Source organism: Phalacrocorax carbo, chromosome 3 (genome assembly GCF_963921805.1).
Source record: "Phalacrocorax carbo chromosome 3, bPhaCar2.1, whole genome shotgun sequence".
Lineage (NCBI taxonomy): Eukaryota > Metazoa > Chordata > Aves > Suliformes > Phalacrocoracidae > Phalacrocorax > Phalacrocorax carbo.
In genome coordinates, this window is record NC_087515.1 from 97,595,473 (window position 1) to 97,621,319 (window position 25,847).

Here is a 25,847-nt window from a genome sequence, read left to right on the forward strand (position 1 = left end):
AGCCCAGCTCTGCAGACAACTAAAATATTATATGTATACAGTATAGAAGGGACTGCAAAGAATATATTCATAGGATAGAGAAGCAAACGCTGTATAAGAAAAAGAGAACCATTTAGGATTCTAAGAAATATTCCACATGAAATCTTCAGACTTAAGATTTTCCAAAACGAGTTTAGGAAAAAGTGTTCTTGGATGAAGCATGTAAAATATAACCAATAAATAGCATGAAATCAATTCCCTGATTTTCTAATCCATAATTTAAGCCCTTTCTAGCTACACTACAGGAATGAGCTCCAAGGGCTTCTCAGGCTCATCCCTGAGCACTCTGTGCACTTTCACAGCAATCTGCACCACTCTTTAATAGTCAGCAGGAAGCCTTGCATAAACATGTATCTTGGACACTATTTGGAAGGATCCACCAGTAATACCATAACCAAACCTGGTACAGCTGCCTACAAACATAGTACAATGTAACTGGCTGCTAACACATCCAAAGGAGCTGGCAAGGGAAACATGTATTGACCACTGTTTGATAGAATTTATTTTTTTCTTTGCCTAAGCAAATCTAAATCTGGCTAAACCAGCACCACTCTTCCTCTCCAGCCCTTTCTTGTGCCACTCTTTGGTACTCACAGCAGCTTAGCTGGGCCATCATAGCACACTCACCCACTACCAAGTTCAACCAACTGAAAAAAAACCCAAGGTGAATAGTTTTCTGTTGGCTGTTTTACTGACATAGCTCAGCAAAGGGAAAGGGGTGAAGCCAGAGCCACCTCAGCAGCAATGGGGTCTCAGACTCTCACAAGCAACTTGTGGTAACATACCTCAGTTGATGACACTGGTTAACAAATTCCCACTTAATATAAGGTGTTTCCAGTGCCAGTTAAAAGTGGAAATATTGGAAGTCCTGTTAATCATTTTCCACAGCTAAGAGTCAGAGAACTGCTCTTTTGATCCTTCACCCTCCCATCATCCTTCAGCGAAGCTGTTCAATAGCACATAACTATCAGCTATGGCTGAAAGTTACAAACCATGCTATAACAAACACTGTCTCTCCAAAACTGGTGAATGAGCTAGCAGAAGAACAACAGGCACCAAAGTCAGCTCCAAAAGTGTTCTACATCTCCTGAAGAACAAAAGAGAACAAATTGGTGAAAATTGCCCAAAACGGGATAACACAATGTTCTCCCCATGGTCACAATTTTCTATCAAGCTACCAAAAAATGATGGTATTCAAAATTTATATTTTTGTTGTGGTTTTACCATTTCAAGGAAATAGAAAGTTAGAACTGAATAACTGAAATATGCTCGCTTCCAAATTTCAGTTGCACGCATTTTCAGCCCCATCAAATGCTAACTTGAGTATGTCATATGCCTTGTTTCTCTTTCAGATAATGAAGAACAAAAATGAGAAACTAAAGTAAAGCACTTAAAGAGGTAGGCTAAGCAGCTAAAAGAGAAAGAAACATAGCAAGCAGTTACAAAACTGCTTTTTTTTAAGCGCATCTGCTTAATTCTACCAAACATCAAAGATGGTTTCAAAAGTAGAACTACAGAGAAAAAAAAAAAATCTTAACTAATACAAATTATGAAATAATTTGATTTTGGTAAAAGGAGCACGTGCTATCACCGTTTCACATCTCTTTTGTGGGCTCTAATCTAATCTTTATTTAGACCAAATTATATTGATAGCATGGGGAATTTGCCGTGAGTAAGGACAATAATTTGGCCTTTGCAGAGTCAAGTAACAACATCGGTCTCACACACTGTTGTTATAGATTGTTTTTATTAATTCTGATGGTGGCTAGTCCATCTGAAAAATGTGTCAGTAATTTGACAAAAAAATGTATTTATAACTTCTCTAAGCGATTAACAAAACTGAGAATGACTTTGAAAAATTTGACTGCCTTCCACTTGAGATTTAACTAGCATCAGAAAAGGCTCAAACTCTGAAATATTCATAAATAAGTGATGCATAATTTGTACATTTGTACTTTATATCATGTACAACTTTCTCTGTCCTAAAGAGCATTTTATATTTCTTGTTAACAGTGAATGCAAATAATGCTCAATGGAATTCTGCAGTGACCTTTGTTTTATTACAATTACTGCATATTTATAAATGAACAGCTAAACTTCAATTTGAGAACTACAACAACTTTGAGCTGGAATCCTTTGATAAAACACAACTGAATAAACTTCATAAAATTAATTCCCTAAGAAGAGAAAAAGAAAGTCTCCTCTGAAAATTCCTCTGTGTATACCAACACACAAAGCAGATTTTTTTCCATGCTTTTGCAAACAGAAAACTAAAGAAAACAGCAATATGGACAGATTTGAGCAGAAGAGGATAAATTGCTTTAAAAAGAGCACCCGGTAACATACTAAATGTAATTTATTATATTATCACTGTATTGTATAAACATATAAAATATCAATACATAGGTTTAAAAAACTGCATAACAATAAGAAATGCAGTATCTGCATTATAATATAATTCAATGTAATGTCACTGAGGTCTAATAACTGATATCCCACTATGTAAACAGAATCACCATTAACTTCTGTTAATGGCTGTTCTACACGTGGACGCTCCCACATTTGTCAAAAGCACAAGCAAACCAGAAGACAAGGTCTAAAATACAGTAAACATGTTGTATACTCGGCCCACCCAGACAAAGTGTAATCGAAGTATTTGAAGACAAAAGGCACATCTTACTGGTATCAGAAAGGCAGACAAAGAAGGCATGACTGCTCTGAAATCTGTGGGTACAGGACGTAGTGCTATCGAGTACTTGTTCACTGCAGCCAGTGGCAAAAGAGTCAGAACTCTGTTCCTAATTTGGGTATACTTTGACTTCAGACTGAAGACTTAATTTCTTTATATACCTTCCCCATTCTTTATCACTAGTTCCTATTTATGTTCCGCGCTCGTTGGAGTGGAGGCGTCCAGCACCATTTGTCCCCAGATGAGAGCAGGTCTCCACAATGCCTGATGTGCAATAATGCACATAAATAGAGGTTTAATTCAAGCAAAAATAGCAGTCTGGGGAACCAAAATCCTGGTTTTGGTTTTAACACGACTCCCAACACACTATATCATTGGAGCCACGAATGTTTCACGCAAGCAATGAGCTCATGAAAAACTGGTATTCAGATCCTATACAGTACATTTGTGATCTCACTAAAAGCAGGGCAAACACCTGACTGCAGTAGGCTGACCTTTCCCACAAAATAAGTAATATGCCAGGTATCAGAAAATTCACTTATGGATTGATTGAAATCACAAAAAATTCAGTACAAATATATGTGGTGCTAATAACTCCTGCACACAAAGATCTAAACTTCACATCAAAACAAGAAGTTTCACAGTTTACTGAAGAAAATCACGTGAAAATAATCAATACGGCACAAACTTAAGTACAATCATTAGTGATAATAGCATATAATCATTGAAAACAAAGGTGGGGCCTATTGATTAAACGAGATTTCAGTCATTAATGTTTTTTCTATAGTGTATTGCTTCAAAAAACAAATCTGAAATCAAACTTACATGGCTCTGATAAAGCATCCTATTATGAGTGGTCCAGAGTGACCCAAATATGTACTAAGAGTATAAATTATTAGGGTGATTGTTTTCTTTTAGCAAAGTAAGTCAAGAAGGGCATTATATGAAGCACACTGGAATCCACAGAGGATTTTGAAACATTTCCTTCAACTGGGAACCAGACCTATAAAAAAGAAACAAAATGTCTCTAACTGATTTCATGAAAGTTTCTATGGTGGTTTTGGCCGTGAACATTTCAGAAGGAAAAATATTCATGTAAAAAAATTCTTTAAAGCAAGTTTATTTTTCTTTACATTGTAGATTTTCATTGAGATCTAAATGCTCATAACAGTGTGATAACAAACTGCTCATAACATCCATGGTAACAGGTTATTTTAGTATATCAGATTTAAGGTTTTAAACAATATAAGTCATAATGAAAAATACCTTTCACACAAAATTAAAAAGCCTGATCGTCCATTAGTGCTCACCTTCCTTTGTCCCCTTGAACTCACAGATTAAAGAACCACTGCAAGCAGCAGGATATAAAAACTATTAAGCATCTTCCAAGTATGTTACTGTACTCATTCGATATTCTGGACAACAGTTTTATTTATTTCGGATTTCCTAATATTTCATTAGTCTCAAATAGTTGTTGCACATTAAATATTAAATATCCCTGTAGAAGCGTATGGGTTGTTAGACTCCATTTTGTAATTTTTGGTCTTCCTAGACAAATCCTGCACTGATTTAACAGTTTAAAACCTCTGATGGAGTCATGTTATGACATATTATTACTGCCTATGACTTTCTGACCAGGGATGTCCATCCAGCCTATTCAGCCAGCTAGTGACATCTGGGTATGTGATGAATACTATAAATTCATCTTGAATGTGTGCAACAGGAGGTGGGCATTCATGGAATGATATAAATAAATGCATACATGCCATGACAGCTTCACAAATCTATCTGCATCCTACATCTTACTGTTATTCAACAATGCATCATAAATGATTGTTTTAAAGAGCCATCTATTATAGTAAAGCCTCTGTTAAAACATCCCTGTTGTTTTCAGGTCTGAAATCAGAGGAAAAAAAAACAGTTGCTGAATACTGAGATGCTGGTACACAGTGAGCTCTTAGAATTTGTGATAAAGTAGACCAATCCTACATTTCTAGCATATTAAAAAATCCCTACTGAAATTATTTTAGACTGGCTGAACAAGATATACAAGATTAAGCCTGGAACTCCAAATGCCAAGATTTAATTAATGTGAATATCCCCTCTCCTGTTGGATGAACGTAAGAGGACGAAATAATTATTGTCATTGTTTTATGAGATCCCCTGTCAGATATGGCAGTAAAACACAAGGGAAAACTCTCTTTTAGTTTCTAAGTATGGCTTTGTAATGGTCACAATAAGAAAAGACATTTCTGCATTCTTATTGCCATCATTCATAAATACGTTTGCATTGACTACATGCAAAGGCCTTCCAAGTCAACTAAAGCTGGAACTGAGCCCTGTCTTATTGACAGAAACTTCATGAGACACTCCAGTCACAGCACTGAAGACCAAGGGGACAAATTCCCCTGAGCCCTTAAATTTAGGACCCTGCCAGAGTGTTCGCTGAGATCTATTCGCTAGTGCTTTGGTTCAGGCTAAGCACCTCAGATGTAAGGCTACGAAAAAGGATCAAGATACAATGAAACTGGGTCTTACTGAAAATGTGGCAATTTTCAATATTGCTTTAATCAGTGACACCAAGGAAGATCTGCCCACGGAAGAGATGCTGATTAAACCACATATTTCCGAACCATTTTATTAAAAAAAAAAAATAGTTACGGCTTCCTTTTTTTGCCCTAGTTCCTTTTATTCTTCAGTGCTTCAGCACTTCTAGAAACACAATCATCCATTGTATACTTGTCATATCTTTTGTAAAATGCAACACTTTTTTAAAAAGGGAAAATACTGACTTTCATCCATTTTCCTAAGCCATTTGTCATATTTAAATTGTAAAAATCTTCAGAAGTTCAAAAAAGAAACAGTAGACTTTAATCTAAATGCTCTCTATTTATATTTTGGTGACTGGAATGTGACTGGAAATAGTTTTGGGAAAAGATTTTGCACTTCATACAGTCAAGCTTGATGAAAGCAAATCTGAAGGATGGGAGGGTATGCATAATACTGCAGAAAGCTGTCAAGTCTTTGCAGTTCCTTTCCGAAAGTTATTGCTAGGCAATGTCAGCACCAAACCTCAAAGTAATACATGAATTCATAAGCCACAATCTTACCAAGTCCGGAGCACTTTTACAGTGTTAGGCAAAGTCCATTCTCCTTAAAACAACTTACACTAGCAGAACTGTACCTTCAGCTGCCACTAGGAACTCTAAGAACAAGAACCCATTCTCTTAGTTATTGGTTAACCTTATTTTTGCTACCTGTGTTGACCTAACTCGAACCAGATTGCCTGTGAAACAAAATTTGCATTTCTTGCCTACATGTTTGCTGACACAAGTGATGAATTGCATTATGTCTGTGGCAGGAGTATTCTACATTTTGATTCCTCAATAAAGCCTTCAACCGAACCGCAGACCGGCTTTATACATACAAATACACAGACTAATATGCTTGATAAATGTGACTATATCTACAGAAAACACTCAACACACCTCTCTTGCAGATTTTTAGCCTTCTGAGGAGAGGGGGAAAATGCTTTAAACACTGAGTGGAAGAGAAAGAGCATACTACTACGGAGAAGTGCTGTGAGGCTTATTTTGCTAACTCGTTATAACTTTTAATAACAATCTGATGGACAACTTCCAAGTGCATTAAAGGAATTAAATAAAACATTGAAATAGTTGTGTTACTGTTAAAATTCTCATCAATACCAAAAAAACCCCGTACTAAGTACAGTGAAAAACAAGGGAAGGAAACCTTCCACCTACTGAACAAAATTTCCACCCGCTCTGACAATGCCATTTCTCAAGCTAATATCCAGGAAAACCCGCAAGTAGGGGCAAGAATTAAAATACGTCTGAAATGAGAAGCAAAACATGTTGGGAACGTGTTTAGAAATTTAAGGGGGGTAGGGAAGAGGCGGTTGCCCTAAGTTGCTTCTGTCCTTTCCACTAAGCACATTTCAGAAATAGGTGCTTGAACTGGGAGACACGCATCCCCCTGGAATCCAGCCTATTTTTGCCAGCCCCCGGGGGCCTGTGCACCCCTCCGTGCTTGCACTTCTTCTCCCCCCGCCCCAGCAAGGAGGTGGTACCTCGGGGTGGAAACCGGGGCCGGGGAGGGGGGGACGCGCCTTCCTCCCACCGTGGGAGGGAGTCCCTCCCGCGGGGCCCCGCCGGGCTCGCTCGGGGCTGCAAACGCGGGGCAGCCGCCACGCCGCGGCCGCCTCCCCCCGCGCCTCGGGGCTCTGCGGCGCTTTCCGCCGCGACCCGGAGCCCCGGCCCGCGACCCACACGGCGCGGGGGGAAGGGGGCCAGCGGCGCCTCCCCACCGAACGGAGAGGGCGCGCGGCGGGGCGGGGCGACCCCCGCGCAGAGCCCCCAGCGGCGGGGTGAACCCCCGGGGCGCCGGACTCGTCCTCCCAAGGCACTCATTAGCTCTAAAGGATGTTAAATACCATCCCTGCCGCCGCACGGGCTTCTCTGGGAGTTTGGTGGTTTCTTGTTTGGGTTTTGGGTTTTTTTTTTCCACCGCTTCCCCGTCGTTTACGATCGCTCTGTTTCCTGGGCTCCGAGCTGTTGGGTGCTGACCTGCAGGACACCAAAAGTGTCCCTCATCCCTCCCCTCCCCCCCGGCCCTGCCCGCAGCCGCTGGCACCGCGGCAGCTGGAGCAAGTTCAGCTTTTCTTCTCCCACAGCACTGGGGCTTGGCTGCCCTTAAAGAAAATCCTCTCCTAACAACGTGTCAATGTTACATTCCTCCACAAAGCAACTTCTATTAGGGGGGCTGGGAGCTTGGCGCTGCCTCGCCACAGACTGGGAGCTTTGTGGCTATGCAGAAAACAAGGAGAGGGGGAACATTTCCTGCATTAAAATGCAATACCCTGGGCTCGATGATTTATCCCTTGCCGCAGGGGCACATCCCCTCCTTCCCCCATTCCTGCATGGCTGCTCCGAGGGTCCCCCTCACCCACAGGTCGCAGCCAGAGCCCCTCATCTAGGTTCAGCCTATGCTTTCTCTGCCTCTCAATCCCACAAAGTCCTTCCCAAAATCCCCCCCCCCCCCCCCCCCCCAGGAACTCCCCAAAATGTCAGGAGGCCAAAACAGGAGGTATGAAGCAGAAGGGCTAGGCAGAGGGCTGCCACTCTAATTGCTGGAACCCTGTTTTCCCACCTTTCCACAGCACCCCCTTTTTCTAGCAGGGACATGAAGCAGCTGCTGGGACTGACGCATCAACCCCCGCCTCACTGATATTGCTGTGAGATTCAGAGCCTTCGTCTCCTGGAGCCGAGGCTGCCTGGAGAAGGGGTGCAGCAGCAGCTCCATGGCCCCTTCTAGGGGCTCCCAGCAGGTCAAAACCGTACGTGCCTCACGTCTTTAGGCATCGTAGGCAGAGGGCTCGCCCTGAAGAACTGCATTTGCTTTTGGTTTGTTTTTAGGTTGCTGAGGTCTGGCCCAGTTGAGACCGGGTGTCCTGACCATGGTAAATCTGGTCTTTTAGTCAGGTTGCCCGCATGCCTTTGGAAACGTTTTCCTTGCAAAGTCAAGGGATTGCACCAAGAAGGCCAAGATTTTGTAGTCGGGTGATTGCAGCAAAGGGGTGGTGAGGGGGAGAGCGACTCCTGGCTTGCCACCTGTGGGCATTACTGTAAGTGGGGGCTGAAAACAGATGGATCCTACTTACAAGGAGTTTCAGCAGCGCTCAGCAGAACTGTATGCTGAAGGTAAGGCCAGTTTAGATAACATAATGCAGCCCTCCCTGCCCTGAGGGAGTGTGCATCTTCTCCATCCCTTTTGCCTCGTCTAGAGGCGAGCTGGAGCGGAGAGCACGTCAAATGGATGTGTGTATCAAGGAGTGCCGGCAGCAGGACCTACACACCGGTGTGGGATTCAACCCCCCCTCCAAGAAGCACCTACCTTCTTTTGGTGGCCGTTTGGCTTCTCTGGTGAGGTTGCAGACCTGGGTGGTTTGCAGCTCCTGGGTCAGGCAGCCCTCCGTCTGCTCGTTGAGGGGCAGCACCACGTTATTGAGCAACACCAGGGACTGGTCGTCTATTCCCCATTCTCCCAAATGCTGAGGGCAGGTGCATTTTGTATACATGATCCCACAGGACTCGGTTCTCCCGTTCTCAGATTTCAAGCAGCTCTCCAACCAAGTGCATAACACATGGCACCCAAACTGGCTTGGGCTCACCTTGTTCAACACCAAAAACTCAAAGAAGGATTTTTGGTCGTCTTCTTTTTTGTGTAATCCTGGGAAATCGATAGGATAGACACGGCGTATCTGAATAAAATTCTTATCATACTGCAGAAATACAAAAGCATTCTTGGAATCGCAGAGCTGCATTATAGAATGGTTATTTTTTAAAAGATCCTTTATTTTTTCATGGGAAAAATGATCAAACTGATAAGCCAAGAGGGAAAAGTTGGAGCAGCTGAAGTCCTTTTTGGAAAATTTCAGGTAAATACTATATTTGGTTGGATCTGGATTTTCCAGCGTCCAAGTGCAGTTTGTGAAGTTTTTAGGAAACATTTCACTTACAGAATACGATCCATAAATGACCCCCTTCACCAACGTGGAACACCAGAAGTCTTGGGCAGCATTAAATCCAAACATAACCAGCAGATAGGTGGAAAATATATAAATCAGCAAATTACGAACAGCCTTCATCCTATGTCATTTGGCCTGCAGGAGATGAAATGAAATAAAAATGCAAGTAGAATTCTTCACGCATTGAAAACCAAACTCCTTCCAATATTCGAGCCAGCTGTTTTCAAGCTTGCAGTTAGAGCCCCTTTCAGAAAGAAGGGCAGGTAATTTTTATTTTATAACGCAAGGGACGGGTTTGCTGCTGTGTGCACAGCGCCATCACGTGGCCATCGCAACAGCCAAGTCTTCTACAAGTCGAATTAAAAAACAACATCTATTAGATTATTAATAGGAATGTCCTCTCCTGTCTAGGATGTAGTCATCATGGCGTGGACTAGGACTGCTCAACTTAGGTAAAAACCTAGACGCCTTACCCGATAGACCAAGAAACGGGCAATTTATTTATTAATTTCTTCAAAAAGTAAATAAGTAGTCTGCTGTAGTAATATACATGCATACACAATATGCACATGCAGAATTTCACCGAAATAGAACAAGAAAGCCGGTAGCATCTGTTGTTATATATTATTTTTCTATCAAGTCTGAGAAGTAACTGTGAAGAATTATAGCCATAATTTAAAAACGCTGAAGTTATTATTTGTTACAGATGGAACATGATCTCCCGTATGCCCCCATGCCTTCGCAGTGGCCACCTGGTATACAGAGGTCTCTATAAAAAGCAAACCCAGGTAGGAAATACTGAGAATAATGTATTAACACAATTTTGAGACTACGGGAGGAAGAAACAGAGACAGACAGACGAAACCAGCGCCGGTCTGACACTACCACTAAATGCCAGCTTTTTAAGATAGTAATTTCAATCTGCTACAACCTCTTAGGATATATAAAACGGATCACTGTATTTAGTATCTACAACCAGTATCTCTGTATAGCTGCCAGTGCTACAGCAGGATCTCTGCACCTATTGGACTACACTTGCCCTCTTATTACAAATATCTTGTACTATCTGATCAGCTGTGTTTTGCAGACATGCACTTGAACGACGAAAGACGTACTACATTCTCTCTGCTAGTACCCCCAGATAAAGCTGTTTTACTGCACCTGTCAACCGTTATAGCCTCCACATCCTCTCATCTCTTAACAGTGGCCTAGGTTAATAACGCGAACCTTCTTTATATTTACCTCTGTAATGTTATCCAAAAAATTCAAACTGAACGTTTTCAGCATGAACCTTTCAGAAGTTGCTTATCTCTTACAAATGAGTAGCTTTTCACCTTCTGCTGTCAAACGCAAGCAGAGAGAAGTGATGCCAAGCTAATTTCAAAACTCTCTAGATTGCAGTCTCTTCCACTGTTGCTCTGTAAGCAGAGGCAGACATACACACAGAGGCACTGTTACTGAGTTTTGATGTGTGTCTGTGCCTAGCTTTTCATCTCCTCACCAAACAGCAAGGCATCTTCTGTCTCCCATTGCGTAACACACAGCAAATCACCGGATTAAGCTCCCTTGAAGAGATTTTCGTATCTCCTAGATTATAATTCAAACTCTGAATCTTGAAATGGGCAAAGCAGCACCAACTCTAACCCTCTTTATAGTGGAGGTTTAAAAAAAAAAAAAAAGCAGAGCTGCTGCCGGGTTTATCCACATGGTCAGATTTTCTCCATTCTGAGAGTCTATCTCAATAAATAACATGATCCTCCTTCTCCAAATAGGGCCAGTACAGCATTTAAGGTTTTAAAAAAGAGAAACTTATCAGGAATTCTGGAAACAATTTCCCCTTTGCTGAAGCACTTTGCAGGCAATGCAGTTCTGCGCAGTGTTATTCAGGATGGAGTAGGCGTTGAAAGCCAATGTGACAATAAGTGTCTAAATTAGGAATTCCACCCATGAAAAAGGATTAATTTTATAATCTTGAAAGCAAAAAGGGGACTTATTTGCTTTTCTGTTTGAAAAGGAAAAAAGCCTCCGACTTTTCCCATCCTATGTAATATTTGCACTAGAAAAATAAAGACGTCTGCAGTGCTTGCCTGTTTTCTATGAAGAAATGTAATCAAATAGCCCTCATTTTAGTTGTGCGTTTGTTCATGCAAGGCTACTGAAACACAGCATTGTCTTAATCTCTCTTTCTCCCTGTGTGCATTACACGCACACACACACACGAAATGAGTGTGCTGGCAGCATTTCGTTTAGTTTGCACTATTGCTAAATACAAGAGTGAATCTGTCCGCTGAAAGGATTAGGCACTCCTCAGATTAAGAAGATCTTTCTTTTGCATGGAGGAGGGAGTTAAAGAACGGCCACAGAGGCTTAAGGTTGCCCATTTGGGAAGGGGGAGAACCCTTTTCTGCTGAAAAGCAAACGGGCGTTTAGTTTGGATATTCCCCAAACTGATTTTCTAGGTGACACTGTAGTTTAGCCGAACATAGACGGCGCCATCACTCCACTTATTTTTTCCCCCAACAGAAGACCCACTGACTTCTCTTATTTTAACTTCCTATTAACCTAGCATATCTCCCCCCCCCCCCCCCCCCCCCCCCCAATTACCCCAATCGTGCACAAACCTCAGGTTTTCTCCGTCTGGCTGGAAATTACTCTCAGGGAAGCAGACCTGTCGCAAAACGGACTTCTCTAACTTTTAAACTGCAGCGCTGAAGTAAATGCGGAGATCATTTTGTATGTGCTGTCTCTATCCTTCAGCAACAGCCTGTCCCCCTCCTCCGCCGCCTCCTCCCCGGAATCCCAAGCTAAAAGCTCTCCAGTCGTAATCCCTGGAAATGGGAAATGGGAAATGGAAATGCCCCGGGCACCCTTACCTTCCACTCCGAAAGCTGTCAGGCTATTTCTCTAAAACACTAGCACCAGAGGCACACGTCCCAACAACAGTGATGGAGAGATTCCCCTTCTGTCGGAAGCACCGTTTCCCATTTTCCCCGGCTCAGGTTCAAAACCAAGGTTAAAAAAAGCAGCAGAAGATAAAAAACGCAGCGAGAAAACCCCCGCACGCCACACACACACCCCACCGAGGAAAAAAAGCAGCTTTGGCTCCGGATCCACCAATTCCAACCACATGAAGGGAAAGAAAAGAAAAAAAAAAAAAAAAAAAACCAAAAAACCACCACCTCAAACCAGCGAGACTGCAGGGGGGAAAAAATGGAAGTGGCTGAGCAAGCGAAGGTTTTTTTTTTGTTTGTTTGGTCTTTTTTTTTTTTTTTTTACTTGAAACAAAGTCTCAGCACAGCAGCCCGATGAGCGGCGATGCCAGGCAGGCGACGGTCTGAGAGGAGGACTAAGGCGCTAGTGCAGATTTGTTGGTGGGTTTTGTTGTTGTTGTTGTTGTTATTACTAATAGACTTATTCCTCTTTCCTCCCTCCTCCTCCTCCCCCCTCAGGCACTAATGGCCGGACAGCGGCGGGGGGGTCCTTGGCTGCCGATGTCGGGAAGCAAAGCGGTGCGAACGCCGGGCGCGCAGGGAGTACGGAGGGAGCGAGAGCGCGTCTCCGCCGCTGCGTGTGCGTGTGTGTGTGCGTGTGTGTGCGCGCGTGTGTGCGCGTGTGCCTGTGTGTGTGAGAGCCAGCCACCCAGCCTCCGTGGGTGCCGGTGTGTGTGTGCGCGCGTGTGCGCGCCCCGTGCGCGTCCCCCCCTGCGCGCCCCTCCGCCGGGCGCAGGGCGGGGGTGGGGGGGTTGGGGGGAGGGGGGTGGCTGCGCGCCCCGCTCTCCCTGGGCGGCGTGCGCGCCCCTGCGCCGGGCCCGCCGCGCGTGTGCGCGGGTGAGTGTGCGTGTGCGTGTGCCAGGCGCTCCTCCCGGCTCCGGCAGCGGGGCCCGCCGTGCCTTTCCCACGTCACGGCCGCTCGGCACCGAGCACGTCCCAGAAACGTTGTTTTCGGCGTCCGGGAGGTTTTCTCTGGCCTCGGCTCACGGCGCTGGGGCCGGCTGCGCCCCGGCGTGAGGGGAGCTCGGCCGCGGGGAGCCGGGGGAGACGCGGGCGGCGGGGCGGGAGGCGGGGGGCGGGGGGCGGGGTGGGGGGGAAGCCCGCACTTGATCTCCTTCCTCTTGTTCTTTCTTCTAAAGCATAACCCCCCGCCCTGTCGCAGCCCCAAGAGCTGTCAGTTCGGCACCGCGATGCAGATCAGCTGATAACAGGGCTCCGAGGATAAACCCTTTCAAACTGCCGCCTGCCTTTGACTGGAAACAATAGCAGTTTTCTCGGCGAGGCTGTAATTAACGCCGTATTTGTTCCCTGCCAGAGATAAGGCTGTGTCCGGATCGTGGCTGCATTCATTCCCCCGGCTGCCGCCGTCCCGCCGCTCTGCACGGCAAGTGCCGCCGGGCCCACCCCGGGGAGGGATGGGGAGCTGTGGGTGCGGTGGGGTGCCCGGTGTGGGGTGCCCGCAGCGGGATGCCCTATGCGGGGTGCCCGGGGGCTGGAGACACGCTGCGCCCACCCCGGGGGGCTCCCGCTTCCCGCCCTCGGCGCCGCGTTGGGAGCGGAGTTTGCGGGGCGACAGGGGCTGAAGCGGCACCGTTAGCGGCGGGTGGGGCCCGAAAGGCGGGGGGGTTTCGCGGAAGGAGCCTTGCCACAAGGAAGGCAGCCCTTCTCCCCCCCTCCCCCCCCCCCGCGCGTTTTTTGTTTGGCTGTTTTGTTGTGGGTTTGTTGTTTGTTTGTTTGTTGTTGTTGTTTCAATTTATTTATTTTGGTACAGCAAGGTAGGGTTGGATACGCATCCCCCCCCCCTTCCCCCGGCTGTGTCTCTCCTGCTCTCCGAGGCGGGTTAGGTTGTCCTCTGGCCTTTCCCGCTGGCGTGGGAGATCGGGGCAGTCTCCGCGACAGCAGATATCCGGCGTGAAAATTAGGAGGTGACATTTTAATAAATACTGCTGTCAGTCACCAGCTCGCAGCCTGGCTGCTGTGCGCTCCCACGACTGCCATTCAGCACGGAGAACAAAGCCTCGCCGAGGCTGTGTGGTCCGGCTCTCTGTTACAGCCCCTCTGCGTTTTCAAAGTTCACGTGAAACATGACTGCGTGGTTCTGAGCGCGCCCTCCCACCCGCCCCGATGAAACGCAAGTTTAAACTTCTGGACAACGCCAAACCAATCAGTCCATAAAGCAAACAGTTTTCTCCCCTACAACCCCGCCACAGCCCCGGAAAGGTCTGAATTCCTGTAATACAGGGCTTTTTATGATTACAATTACACGCTGCACAAACTCTGATCAGAGGTACTCGTGGTCACAAACCACTTCTGACCAAAGTAAATGAAAGCACAGTTATAGCTTTTTGCTCTATTTTCCATAGGTACGTGCTGTAAACCACAACCCTGCTAGCTTTTACGAACATAAATACCTTATTGTGTAATGCATGTGTGACGACTCTATTGTTGTCAAAATAAAACAAAAAATCTCCACCCAAACCAAAGAAAATGGGAGAGACGTGCACGATCTACCTCCAGCAAATACAATGCAATGAAAACTGAACCGTTGCTAGCTTAGAGATAATCATATTCTCTCACATTTGGTGACACTCCACATTATCTGTGGGTGATCACCATGTTTCCTGAAAGACTTCAGGGGAAGTTCGGTTCATGGACAGGTTGATACGAGCAGAACAAATCCAAGGTGCACATAGAATGCAGCATCTAAATACCTTTTTCACCCCCTTTATACTAAACGAAAAACTTGAGGGTAAATCACAGAAAAAAAACATCCTGAATGAACTCTTTCACCTGCTTCCTATGGCTTTGGCAAGTTGCAGCTTCTTTAATTGTGAGTGGAAATGGAAAACAATAAATGCACAGTGTATGGTACACCATTGCCTTTAGCCACCTCCTAGGTATCCCAATCAGGTGATTAACTTCCACTTTTAAATGTTGTGAAGACATGGCAATGCTGGAGAGGAATCTGGGAGGGAAGATTCTTTGGCCTCCTGTCTACAAACTGGAGGAAAGTATGGAAGTTGCACAAGTAGTATTTAGGTTAACTATGGGAGCTGAAGAACAGAGCACTCTGCAGATTTCTTTTCAAGATTTGTTGCAATCAGACTTGAACAATGCAGGTTTTAATTACTGGAACCAACTCTAAAATAAACTATGCCATTTGTAAGTACACAAATATTAATGATCCGCTTGTAGGTGCCTTTCTACTAGAACTGAGGCCAGCTTCAGAAATAATTTGTTTGCCAGGTGTCATGCAGCTGCATTTGAGATAACAAAAGCCTGGAATATTGATAGTCTAGAAGTGAGAATCAGGATATGTTTAAGTCTACAAAATATAAATAAATAGAAATGTAACAATGTTTAAATTGTGATCATTTGTGTTTGGAATGGTGCTATTTTGCATGTACTCTTAGCGCTGAACTACAGTCTGACGGGCAGATGTAAAGTGAACCTATACACATAATTCAGAAACACTGAGTAGATCCATCTTGTTTGAGTACCTCTGTTAAAACCGAGGAATAAGGTATTAATACAGTCCCACACTGTTTCACGGGAGGACTGTCAGAACTGCATGGCACATGTGCCATCTGTACTACAAAGAAAGTATCAAGGCACTGAAAGAAGTGTTACGTCGCTCGGTAGTAGTGTGGTAGGGGTAGGCACAACACAGAGAATGCTAAATTTATACTACTGCTTTCTAGTCTCGATGCAATTGTTTCAGCAAGGTTGGGCTTGATCCAAACTAGGGAAGAGGGAGGACAGTAATATTTTTAAGTAATTTCTGTATTAGTGAGAAAAATGAGGCTTACCCAATTTAATATGTTGGATGGAATAAATTAAAGGGTTTGCGTATTTGCTTCCCCCCCTTCCAATCTATATAGCACTTTGAGATCTTTGGTATTTTGGACACAGCAGCTAGATGATTTCAATACAGGTTTTAGTGAACACAGCACAAAATTCAACACAACTGTAATTGGAATTCTAATTCATTGACATTTTTGGTGCTAATTTTAAAATGGAGGCCGCAGTTTAAAGCAAGTGGCCTTTGGCGATTGGACTGTTCTCTCACTCAATCACCTGTCACCCTTAGGGGGACTCTTTTCAGGTCAAGGTTACTGCTGCAGCCTTCAGTGTCACTCCTTTGAGCAAATAGAAGACAGTCTGTCTCAAATACTGAAGGCATACATCTAAAAAAAATCCTAAAAAGGTTTTCAACAAACTTTCATACTTTATTCTTAATTCTTTATTATTATCATCATGTTTAACTGAGTACAGAGTTACAGACACTTAGATATGTCATCTTATTATACACAATAATGGAAAACGTGGTCATAGAGCTAACTTACAGGTAAAGTCAAGTGGTGTTTTCACTGAGCCTCTTAGTTTACATAGAGGTGGCGCTGATCTGTTCCCCTCACCCAACTTTACTCAGACATGCAAGGCCTTTCAAAATCCCCTTTGGCAAGCACAGATTTTCTGGTCTGCATCACAGGTTCTGCTGCATAACACCAAATTCCTATAAAACCAGTGTTCCCTTGCTATAAGTAAACAAAAATTTTAAATCCAAAACTGGTGTGACCATCTCAAGAGAAATGTTATTTAATTTAGTCTGAAACAAAGAAATAAAGTGGGAGGTGCTGACCATATTACAGCTATTGTAAAATTGCATATATACCTAAATATGAAAAGAAGAAAAACCTTTTGTTGTTCTAACAAGTTGAGAGCGAGTGTAAATTGGAAATAATTGCGTAGACTTATGTGTGTTTTCTGGTCCAGTATGTTACAAACCATTAAGAAATGTTGCATTTCTCTATTGAGTTCAGATTCTAAGTGAATTTCACTAGTGTTAATTTTCTCTCTGTTATTAAGAGGAGATATGAATTTAATAAATAATAGGTTACATTCTGCTTCCTCAATGTTAAATAGACTTTGAAGGATTACACGATTATATTTGAATTTTATTAAAGAAGAGATTTTTAGATTTTTACTTTCATAATTAATAATTCAGCACCAGTAGATGGTGCTCAAGAATACGTAGCATAACTGAGGGTCAGGGGTGGTTAAAAATTTCTATTTTAAAATTGAAAAAATTCAGTTGATTTTCTTTTGTGAAGTTGATTTTTCATCAGAAAACAATGTTTCCTTCCAAATTTCAAGCAAATCTTTGGTTGGTTGACAACTGTCACGTTGAAGAAGTCAGTGATTTGCTCCCTTGCTTGTTTCTTTTCATTCTTTGTATGGCTTCTTCAGTGAAGATTTTTACAGGAACTTTTAAATTCTGCCTTTCAGTTTAAATATTTTGATGTTGTTATTCAATCACAGTTATTGGGCTAGAAACAGTGAAATTCATCCAACAGGTGACACTAGGACCATGGGCAAAAGCACATCTGAGGCCTGTTGCAGCATCCTGCCTCAGACTGTGGCCCTTGAACACTCCTGAGGAAGGTGCAGAAAAACCAGAATAGGAATAATTTTGACAATTTGGCTTCATAAAGTCTGACCTAGTCTCCAGTATTCAGAGATCTATTTACACCTCCAAATAAGTTTCAGTTCCCCTGCAATATTCATTTAGCTAGTTTAACTCCATACATTCTTGCTATCCACATAAGCATCTAGTTCTTTTCAATCTTATTTTTTTTTCTGGCTCAGCATTATCAAATAACAAGTCCCACAGCATAAATGTATGCTATGTGAAAACTGATGTGTATCAATTCTGTTAAATTTGCTGCCTTTTGATTTAATTGTGTGTCACCATATTCTTATATTAACGCAGGAAGAAATGAGATTCTGGCTTACTACTAGCAATTATTTAATGTATTTTTATCATGCCTCTTTTTAATTTCCTTTTTAAGATAATTCCAGTTATTCCAACCTATTCCTACAAAACCATAGATTTAAGGAACTTCTATCACTCTTGCCACTTTTCTCTTAAACACCCGCTAGTCTTCTGATACCTTTCTGAGATGTAGAAACCAGTACCTCACACAGTAGGTCAGAGCAGGCTGCAGCACTGATTTATATAACATCGTTTATCATCTCAGTCCTGTTCTTTATTCATTTTAATATCTTGATTCTTTCTTCCGATAGCTGCTACACTAAACAGAGGTCTTCAGTTAGCTGTCCATGTCTCTTCTTTTTATCAGTCTCCTGTGAGAAACTTTGTCAAGGCCTTTAGGAAGTGTAAATAAACAATGTCAATTGGTTCTCCTTTGACCACTACAGTATTTTACTGATGTGTTGGAAACATTCTAACAGATGAGTGAGGCATCATCTTCCTTTGCACACATCTATCATGTCATGGTCTTCTGAGTGTTTTATTTTCTTATTTTTAATTTTCCAGATGTAAGATTTATGAAACTTTGATTCCATGAATAATCCTAAAGCCTTTTTATAATATATGTGAAACATTTGCTACTCTCTAGCCTTCCAGTACAGGAGTTGTTTTCAATTAGATATTGCATAGCTCAACTACTTCTTGTTCAGGATTTTCAGTGCTGGTGGCTTCCTGCTTTTTAAATGATTGATTTGTTTCAGCACCTCTTCATCTGATAGTACCTCATTTTTATTACCCAAGAATAGATATCTCCCTAACATCCTCTATTGTGAACACTGATGCAAATAAATCTTCTACCTTCCTAGCAACGTCCTTCTCTTCCTTAATTGCTGTCCTTATTCTCTGAAGTTACCAGCAGACATAGTGACTCCTATAAGCTTCTTGCTTTTGATATATTTAAGGAGACTCTTTTAATTTGGTTTTATCCTTTTAACTGTTTGCTTTTCAGCAGTTACCTGTGCTATCCAGTTTCCCTTCTTACCCCTTTACTATTATAGCTTGTGATCATTTTCCTCATTTCATGAACGCTGCCTTTGCCGATTTTGACAGTTCCCTGCTTAGCTCAAGTAGTGTCTCAAATCCTTTTATTTCACTCCACTGGTTTGCAACTTACCTTCCTTGATTATCTCCTCCCCTCCCCCATATGTGCATTTATCCATGGAAATATTCTTGGTTTTCAGAGCAACATGAATGCCACATCTAAGGATCCCACTGCCTTTAATTTCGATACTAGGTTGTGGGTTTTTTTGACTAACATCCATTTGATCGAATACCTCTGTGCAAAGGTTAGTGTGGTGACTTTTTTTATATCTTATCTCTTGCTAGATGCATTTAACCTCATTATTTTAGGATCACTTTAAATATTAGTTTGGATATTCTTAATCCTTGACTTCTTTGTGCTTCTTGTTATTGAAGTCTAAAGGTATGTCTAAACTGCTTGAATATGGGTCTGCAGCTTAGCAAGCTGAGATAATTGATTTAAAGCTATCTTAAGTCTTCCAAGGTGACAGTAATTTCTCAGAAGAGTCTCCTTTCACTTATGTGCTGTCTCAAGAAGTAACTTCCTATTGTTTTGAGAAATTATATCTTTAAGCTTTGCCTTTTACAGATTTGATTTTTTTTCTAACTGGGGTCTACTTGCTTTTTTCCTTTTCAGTGATCCACACTTAATATCCTAGTTGTGACCTGCATTCTTTGGTACAGGGCATGCCTTCCTGTGCCCTGGGCTTCTGTTCTCAAGTACAGCCCTCTTCACATAAAGGGTATTTTCACACTGGAATTTATTGAATCTTTTACATGCAGAGCAAAATTCCTTGCAGGACGGCTTTATTCTGTTATTCTCGGATAGTTTACAACAAAGCACTGTAGGGATTTATTTATTTATTAAAGTATTTATCCAGTAATTTTCCTATGCTACCATTGTGACAATAGCATAAAGACTTCTTCTATTGGAAGGCCTTCAATTTCTCTCATTTTGCTTTTAATTTGTAATTTCACACAAATATTTGCAGTTCTTTATTTTGACCAGATGTCAGTCTATAGCATCTTTCCTGATTTTGTGCTTTTTCAGTTGCATTTTTCATGGATACTTGGCAGTATGCGCATTACCAGTAACATCTGTAGATGACTTGGCATTCTTTGGCTCTTGTTTATTATGTGATCAGAACATTTTTTCTAGTCTTTCAATCTATGAAATCTGTATTTTCAGTACTTCGTATCTTGCATATATAATGGTTGTCATCTCAAAACAAGCTTGTCAGTAGTTCATGGTTGCACATACTCTGCTGGTGAGATTCTAACTAGCTGCACTGTTGTATGACTGTAAAGCTAGGAAGAACTCATTGCAGTCCCTACATGTGGGCTATAACCCACCATAAGCTTTACCAAATTAATTGGAGAATATTTATGCAGAGATCAAAATAAAAACAAGGCCACTGTTTTCATGTTAATTATCTAAATGCACAGAAATCCTCTTTATACTGTGAGGAGGACAAATATTTTAAAAATGCCCTTCCATCTCTGATGTTATTAATCTACTCTAGAATATTGCCTAGTCATTAATCAAATTGAACTGTGATAAATACAAAAACCCTGTGTTGTTTTGCCCTGCTCTACTGAAAAGAAAGAAATTCGGAGTTTATGCTGAATCCATCTTTAATGTCCTTCGTTTTGCATACGTAGTCTGGAGAAGAGTGATTTTTTGTACTTTGTGTGCTGTTGAAATCACTAATCACAGAGGGCAGTGCTGAAAGATGGTATCTTTTGTCGAGTTTTTTCCTGCATTAATGAAAATGAAGGACTGATAATCCTGTCTAGAGCTTAACTTTCTGCAGTTAGTAAGACTTTAGTGTTTAAAATGCACAAGGTACGTTGTGTGTTCCCTACTAAGTTCAGCTGTAATGTCTGTTTTAAGATGTTGGTCAAGGTACCAGTACAGAATCTTGTTTAAATAAGTTCTTAGTGGAAGACTTGTGTTCCAATTCCTTTACTGAGAGTGTGAAACATACACTTTTTTCTTTTCATACCTTGTTAAGCCAGCAAAAAGGATAGCAGCATCTGGTTAGGGCTAACAAGGGTAACCTAAATTTTTTTTATTCCTCTAAGGTCTCATTCAGAGAGACTCAGTCCACAATGTCTATTCAGCATGAAATACAGAAAGAATTTTCTGAACTAGGACCAGAATCCAGGTGGTTATCTATTTCCTTTTGTCTTTGGTTCTGGTGAGTGGAATTACAAGGAGTATGGTGGCACCATTCCTGCCATTACTGCCATTGATGAAGTATGGCTGGCCTGTTTCCTTGAAGTTTTCATGAACCTGATTTGAGAAGAGGATTCTGAACTGTGTGTCCTGAGTGTCAGGAAGTGGTAGCTTGAAATTAATTTTGGGGAGATTTCAGGCAGATCCTTTGCAGCAATATTCCCAGTTATCTGGGGCTTTAAGTTTCCCCTTGCTAAGCACGCTGACTTTCCCAGGCACATAACTCTTCCCAAAAACCTTACTATAAGGAAAAACCTTCGTCCGAGCTCAGACTTCCAAATTCCATGCTAAGCAATGGGAACTGAAGTCTCACCATAATCCTCCTCTGCATGCTTCTTTCATTCAAATGCATTTTTATAAAAACAAATTAATATGCTGTTTGTTTAAGGACAGCATTTTCTCAAATACCCAATATTTCCATGGAAAGGCCATTCAAGAATTAGCTGTATCAGCCAGGAAACTTTAACCTGGGAGGAAAAAATAGTCAGGTTATGAGACTATGGTACTACAGACTCATGAGTGATAAGGAAATACTGGATAGGGGTTGATTCTTCACTGTCTTTTCTATCAAAAGGAACAGCAGGCATCAAACAAAGCTGGAAGGAGTCACGCTCGAAACAGAAGAGGTGATTCTTCATGCAGCAGGTAACTGACCTTTGGAATGCTTTGCCAAAGGATGTTGTAGATAATTAAAAATTTTCAAAGACTCAAGGGGAGACTGGACAAGAATATGAAAGAGAAATCCAACGACGGTGGCGGTGAGGGGGGTGTCAGTAAGTGGACAAAATCATATCCACTTCAGGAATTTCCCTGAGCTGAAAATAATTGGAGGTTGGGAATGTTTTAGGCAAGACTCTTGCCCTGTTCTTTTTCCTCCTTCAGCATTTAATTATAGTAATTTCTGAAACAGATTGAGGGGCTGGATAAACCTTTAGTTTGGTCTAGTATGGCTGTTTTCATCTTCACTCTTTTTGGATGTTTCATACTGAAAAACTAAGAGGTAGATTTTCAGAGATGCAGTTCGTGGAATCAGTTGGAATTTGGAGTTAAGCACTGGACATCAATGTCCAGAATGTCAAGGCATCAGTATTTCAGTTTGAAAACTTTGGCTGAGTGCCTATAATTGCCTAAAGTGAGTGCACACATTTAAAAATGTAAGGACATAGGCAAGATTCAGATCAAGTTGATACCCAGGAAGGAAATTCTCAAGGTCTTTTTTCTCAATCTGAACTCCACTGGTCTTGTAAATACAATAAAGAAAGGTGAACACAACATACACGTAGCATTAACTGCATTTCCCCCAGTGTTTTAAAAAAGGAAGAAGCTATGCCCTTTTCTAAAATTGTCTAGTATCTAGAATTTGATTGAACATGGCAAGTGTTATCTTCAGCTAAAGGAATGTTTTAGAATTGGGAATAAGTGCATATAGGTCAGAGTGTCATACTTTATGATTTTGGAAGAAGACACTTGGAAGAAGAAAAAAACACACTCTGACCAAATCCTTTCCTTGGCTGCATGGTAGACATCCAGTGTGAATTGTTTCACTGAAACAATTTGTTCATAACTTTATGTATATGCCATATACACTTTTGACATCATATTACAAAAATTATAAAAATACCTGAACAAAAGAAAACATCACACACTAAGAGCCAAAGGCATGAATGTCAAGCACTGCTAAATGAAACTGATAGGACTTCTCAGGTGACCATCAGTAAGTGGTTCATAGTCCACAATTCTACAAGGTGGTGCTGTGAAGCTCAACTACTTGGTGAAAACAAATGTGAATGTATCAGTCAAAGTTTAAGAAATGTAGCTTTTTTGATGTATTGAAATATGTGTTTCAGATCATTGTATTAGTCTTCTGAAATACTCCTGGCATGGAATTTCTGAAAGATAGCTGAGTTTACTTAATATTCTTAAGAAATGTAAAACCTGAGTCAGAGAGGTGTATCTTGGCAGTAACTCAGCTCATATCAATGGCCTTGAACCAGTGTAAAATGTATGTGTGAATAGAATCATGCTCTTGATATGTACTCAGTGCTGAAATTGAAGAGTGAGAGGAAAGGAACACATTTCTATTACCGAAGGGCAGAATACTCTGAAAATGTGGGGTATTACTGTAAAGCTGCAGGTGGCTGTCACTGTTCTGAGACACGTTCTGACTATACTATCCAGAATATGAGAGAGTGCAAGAAAGAGAATTCCCAAATTGTCAGGCACAAGAAAAGAGTATTAGCAGGGTGGGTCTTTCTCTTTGTTGGCTTTTGTTTCTGTTTTTTTTTGTTGTTTTTTTTTTTTTTAAAGATGAAAAGCTATATTTGGGTGGGTGAGAGGAATGAAATGACAGAGATGCACTAGTTTGTATAGCTGTCTACTTCTGGATCAAAATGGGCAATAAATAAAGGGAATTAACCCCAACACTGTATATACTACTATATCTAATGCTAAGAACCATAGGGTTTTCTCTCTCATAAATTCTGGCAATGTTCCTGGTCTTCTGCCAATAATATCTGGAATAATTTTTTCCCTCTATTTCTTCCTCTCCCTTCCTTCCTCCCTTCCTTCCTTCCTCCCTCCCTCCGTCCCTCCCTCCCTCTCTTCCTTCCTCCCTTCCTTCCTCCCTCCCTCCCTCTCTTCCTTCCTCCCTTCCTTCCTCCCTCCCTCCCTCCCTCCCTCCCTCCCTCCCTCCCTTCCTCCCTTCCTCCCTCCCTCCTGATATGTACACCTGAATCTGTTATTTCACCGTTAATCAGTGAATCCTAGACCTTTTATTGAAGTGATATAACTAAAAATTACTGGTGGATGATTTATTAGTATTGCAAAAACTCCTGTTCTCTATGAACATTGCTGACTGTTATCACAGTAAATTGAAGCAGTGTCACTGAAGTCAGCAGATCTATGCTGAATTAATCAGTATGGAATCTGGCCCTAAGAGTCATAAATGGTGAAGTTGTTTGTGTGCTTGCAACAGAGCCTGAATGGATGGCTCAGTGTAAAATCCTTCAGACTCACCTAAATGCACATTTTATTTATTTTAGAGGGTGTCTCCTTCACACAGAGTGACTCAGCTTCAAAATTTACTTGGTCTTGGTCTTTGTGATGTGATAGCTAATCAGGGTAAAGGTTAATATTAGATTCCACATGAAATTTTGAGTTTCCAGTGTTTAGATATTAGGATGATTATCTGTTCTCCCATCAGTTTAGCATGATCTCAGATATTCCTGTTGTACCTGTACCAGAACTTGGTTTCTTTCGCTGGCAATTGCACCTTATTTATTGATTTAACTGCCTGCATGCACACATATGATTTCCTAATATAGGTCTGTCTACAAGGAGAGTGTAAGGTGTTTGAATCTGCCTGAAAATTTTTTAGCTCTTACAAGTTCGTGTTTTAGCCACTCATGAATACATGGGTGTTTGTGCTTATTGAAGTAAACATTCAAATATATATGAACACATACAGTACCTGTACATGATGTGTAAATATATATAGGCAAGGAAGAGAATTAACTGAATGCTTACTTTCTGTGTCAGGAAGAATCTGGGTTATGAATATCTGTACCTCATGAGAACATGAGATCAGAGGCTATACAGTGATATCAAAAGCAGGAGGCCCACACATGTATTAAAAAGAAGGTATTTATAATGTTATTATTCATAAATTTTAATTTTGTTTATTAGTATTAGATTTTTGTCTGTGCTTTATTTTTTGTATATCATACAAGGCTTTTAAAAGTAAGTAGGTCACCATGCAAGAAGGAAGACATCAAATGTAAATAGTTTCAAACACTTACATGGTGCTGTATATTCAGAAGTGACACAGGGTTGAAAAAAAATCAGTAGCCTGTTTTCAATAAAATGCTTAGATATGATCATATTTCTATTTTATACTCATTTAAAACATGTAAGAGAAATAGACTGGGAAATATTTCATGACGACAGTACTAAAATATGATATTCAAATATACAGACAAAAAGCTGTTCTAATCTCATCTCTTCCTTTCCTTTGTATGCCTCTGCTGGCTTCTTCTCTCTTAGTATATTTAATACAATCCTTTCATCCCATTTACAGAGCCTTGCCTAATCTTTTTTCTTATATGGTTCTTGCACTCATTTTTCTCTCTCAACCATGTATTTCCATTGCTCAGTATTTCTTCTCATCTCGTTTGCTCTTCTTGCTTCTGTGTTACTGGCTTCTCATAAGCATCTATACTATCAGAATATTTTCCATATTCTAATTTTGCACTCTATTAATTGCTCTTTGAATTCTACCCCACAGTACTGTTTCAGCTATGTGGAAATACAGATAAGAAATGAAGGATATTGTTTATTTAAACAGCAACTTTCTTAATTTACCTGAAAACATCAGAGTGAAGAATAAGGTTCCTTCCTGGACTGTTTCTACAAGGTGGAGGTGTTTCTCAGTCCCCTTCTCCCCACCATTCCTGAGAAAACTGGCCCATCAATGGGATATGGGTTGGAATTAA

At 41.5% G+C, this 25,847-nt stretch overlaps 1 protein-coding gene across 3 annotated transcripts in view; it reads right to left on the reverse strand.

Annotated features, from left to right (window-relative positions):
* Window positions 1-12,953, reverse strand: part of ADGRB3 (adhesion G protein-coupled receptor B3) — a 462,905-nt gene extending 449,952 nt beyond the window's left edge. For 2 of the 3 annotated variants that reach the window (XM_064447845.1, XM_064447844.1), the window contains exons 1-2: window positions 12,149-12,953; window positions 8,642-9,410 (exon numbers count right to left, since the gene is read on the reverse strand). In XM_064447845.1, the coding sequence (XP_064303915.1) occupies window positions 8,642-9,395 (754 nt within the window). In that variant the 5' untranslated portion in view covers window positions 9,396-9,410; window positions 12,149-12,953. The remainder of the gene's footprint in view (window positions 1-8,641; window positions 9,411-12,148) is intronic. The other variant, XM_064447843.1, reaches the window with a different exon arrangement.
* Between the last annotated feature and the right edge of the window lie 12,894 nt (window positions 12,954-25,847).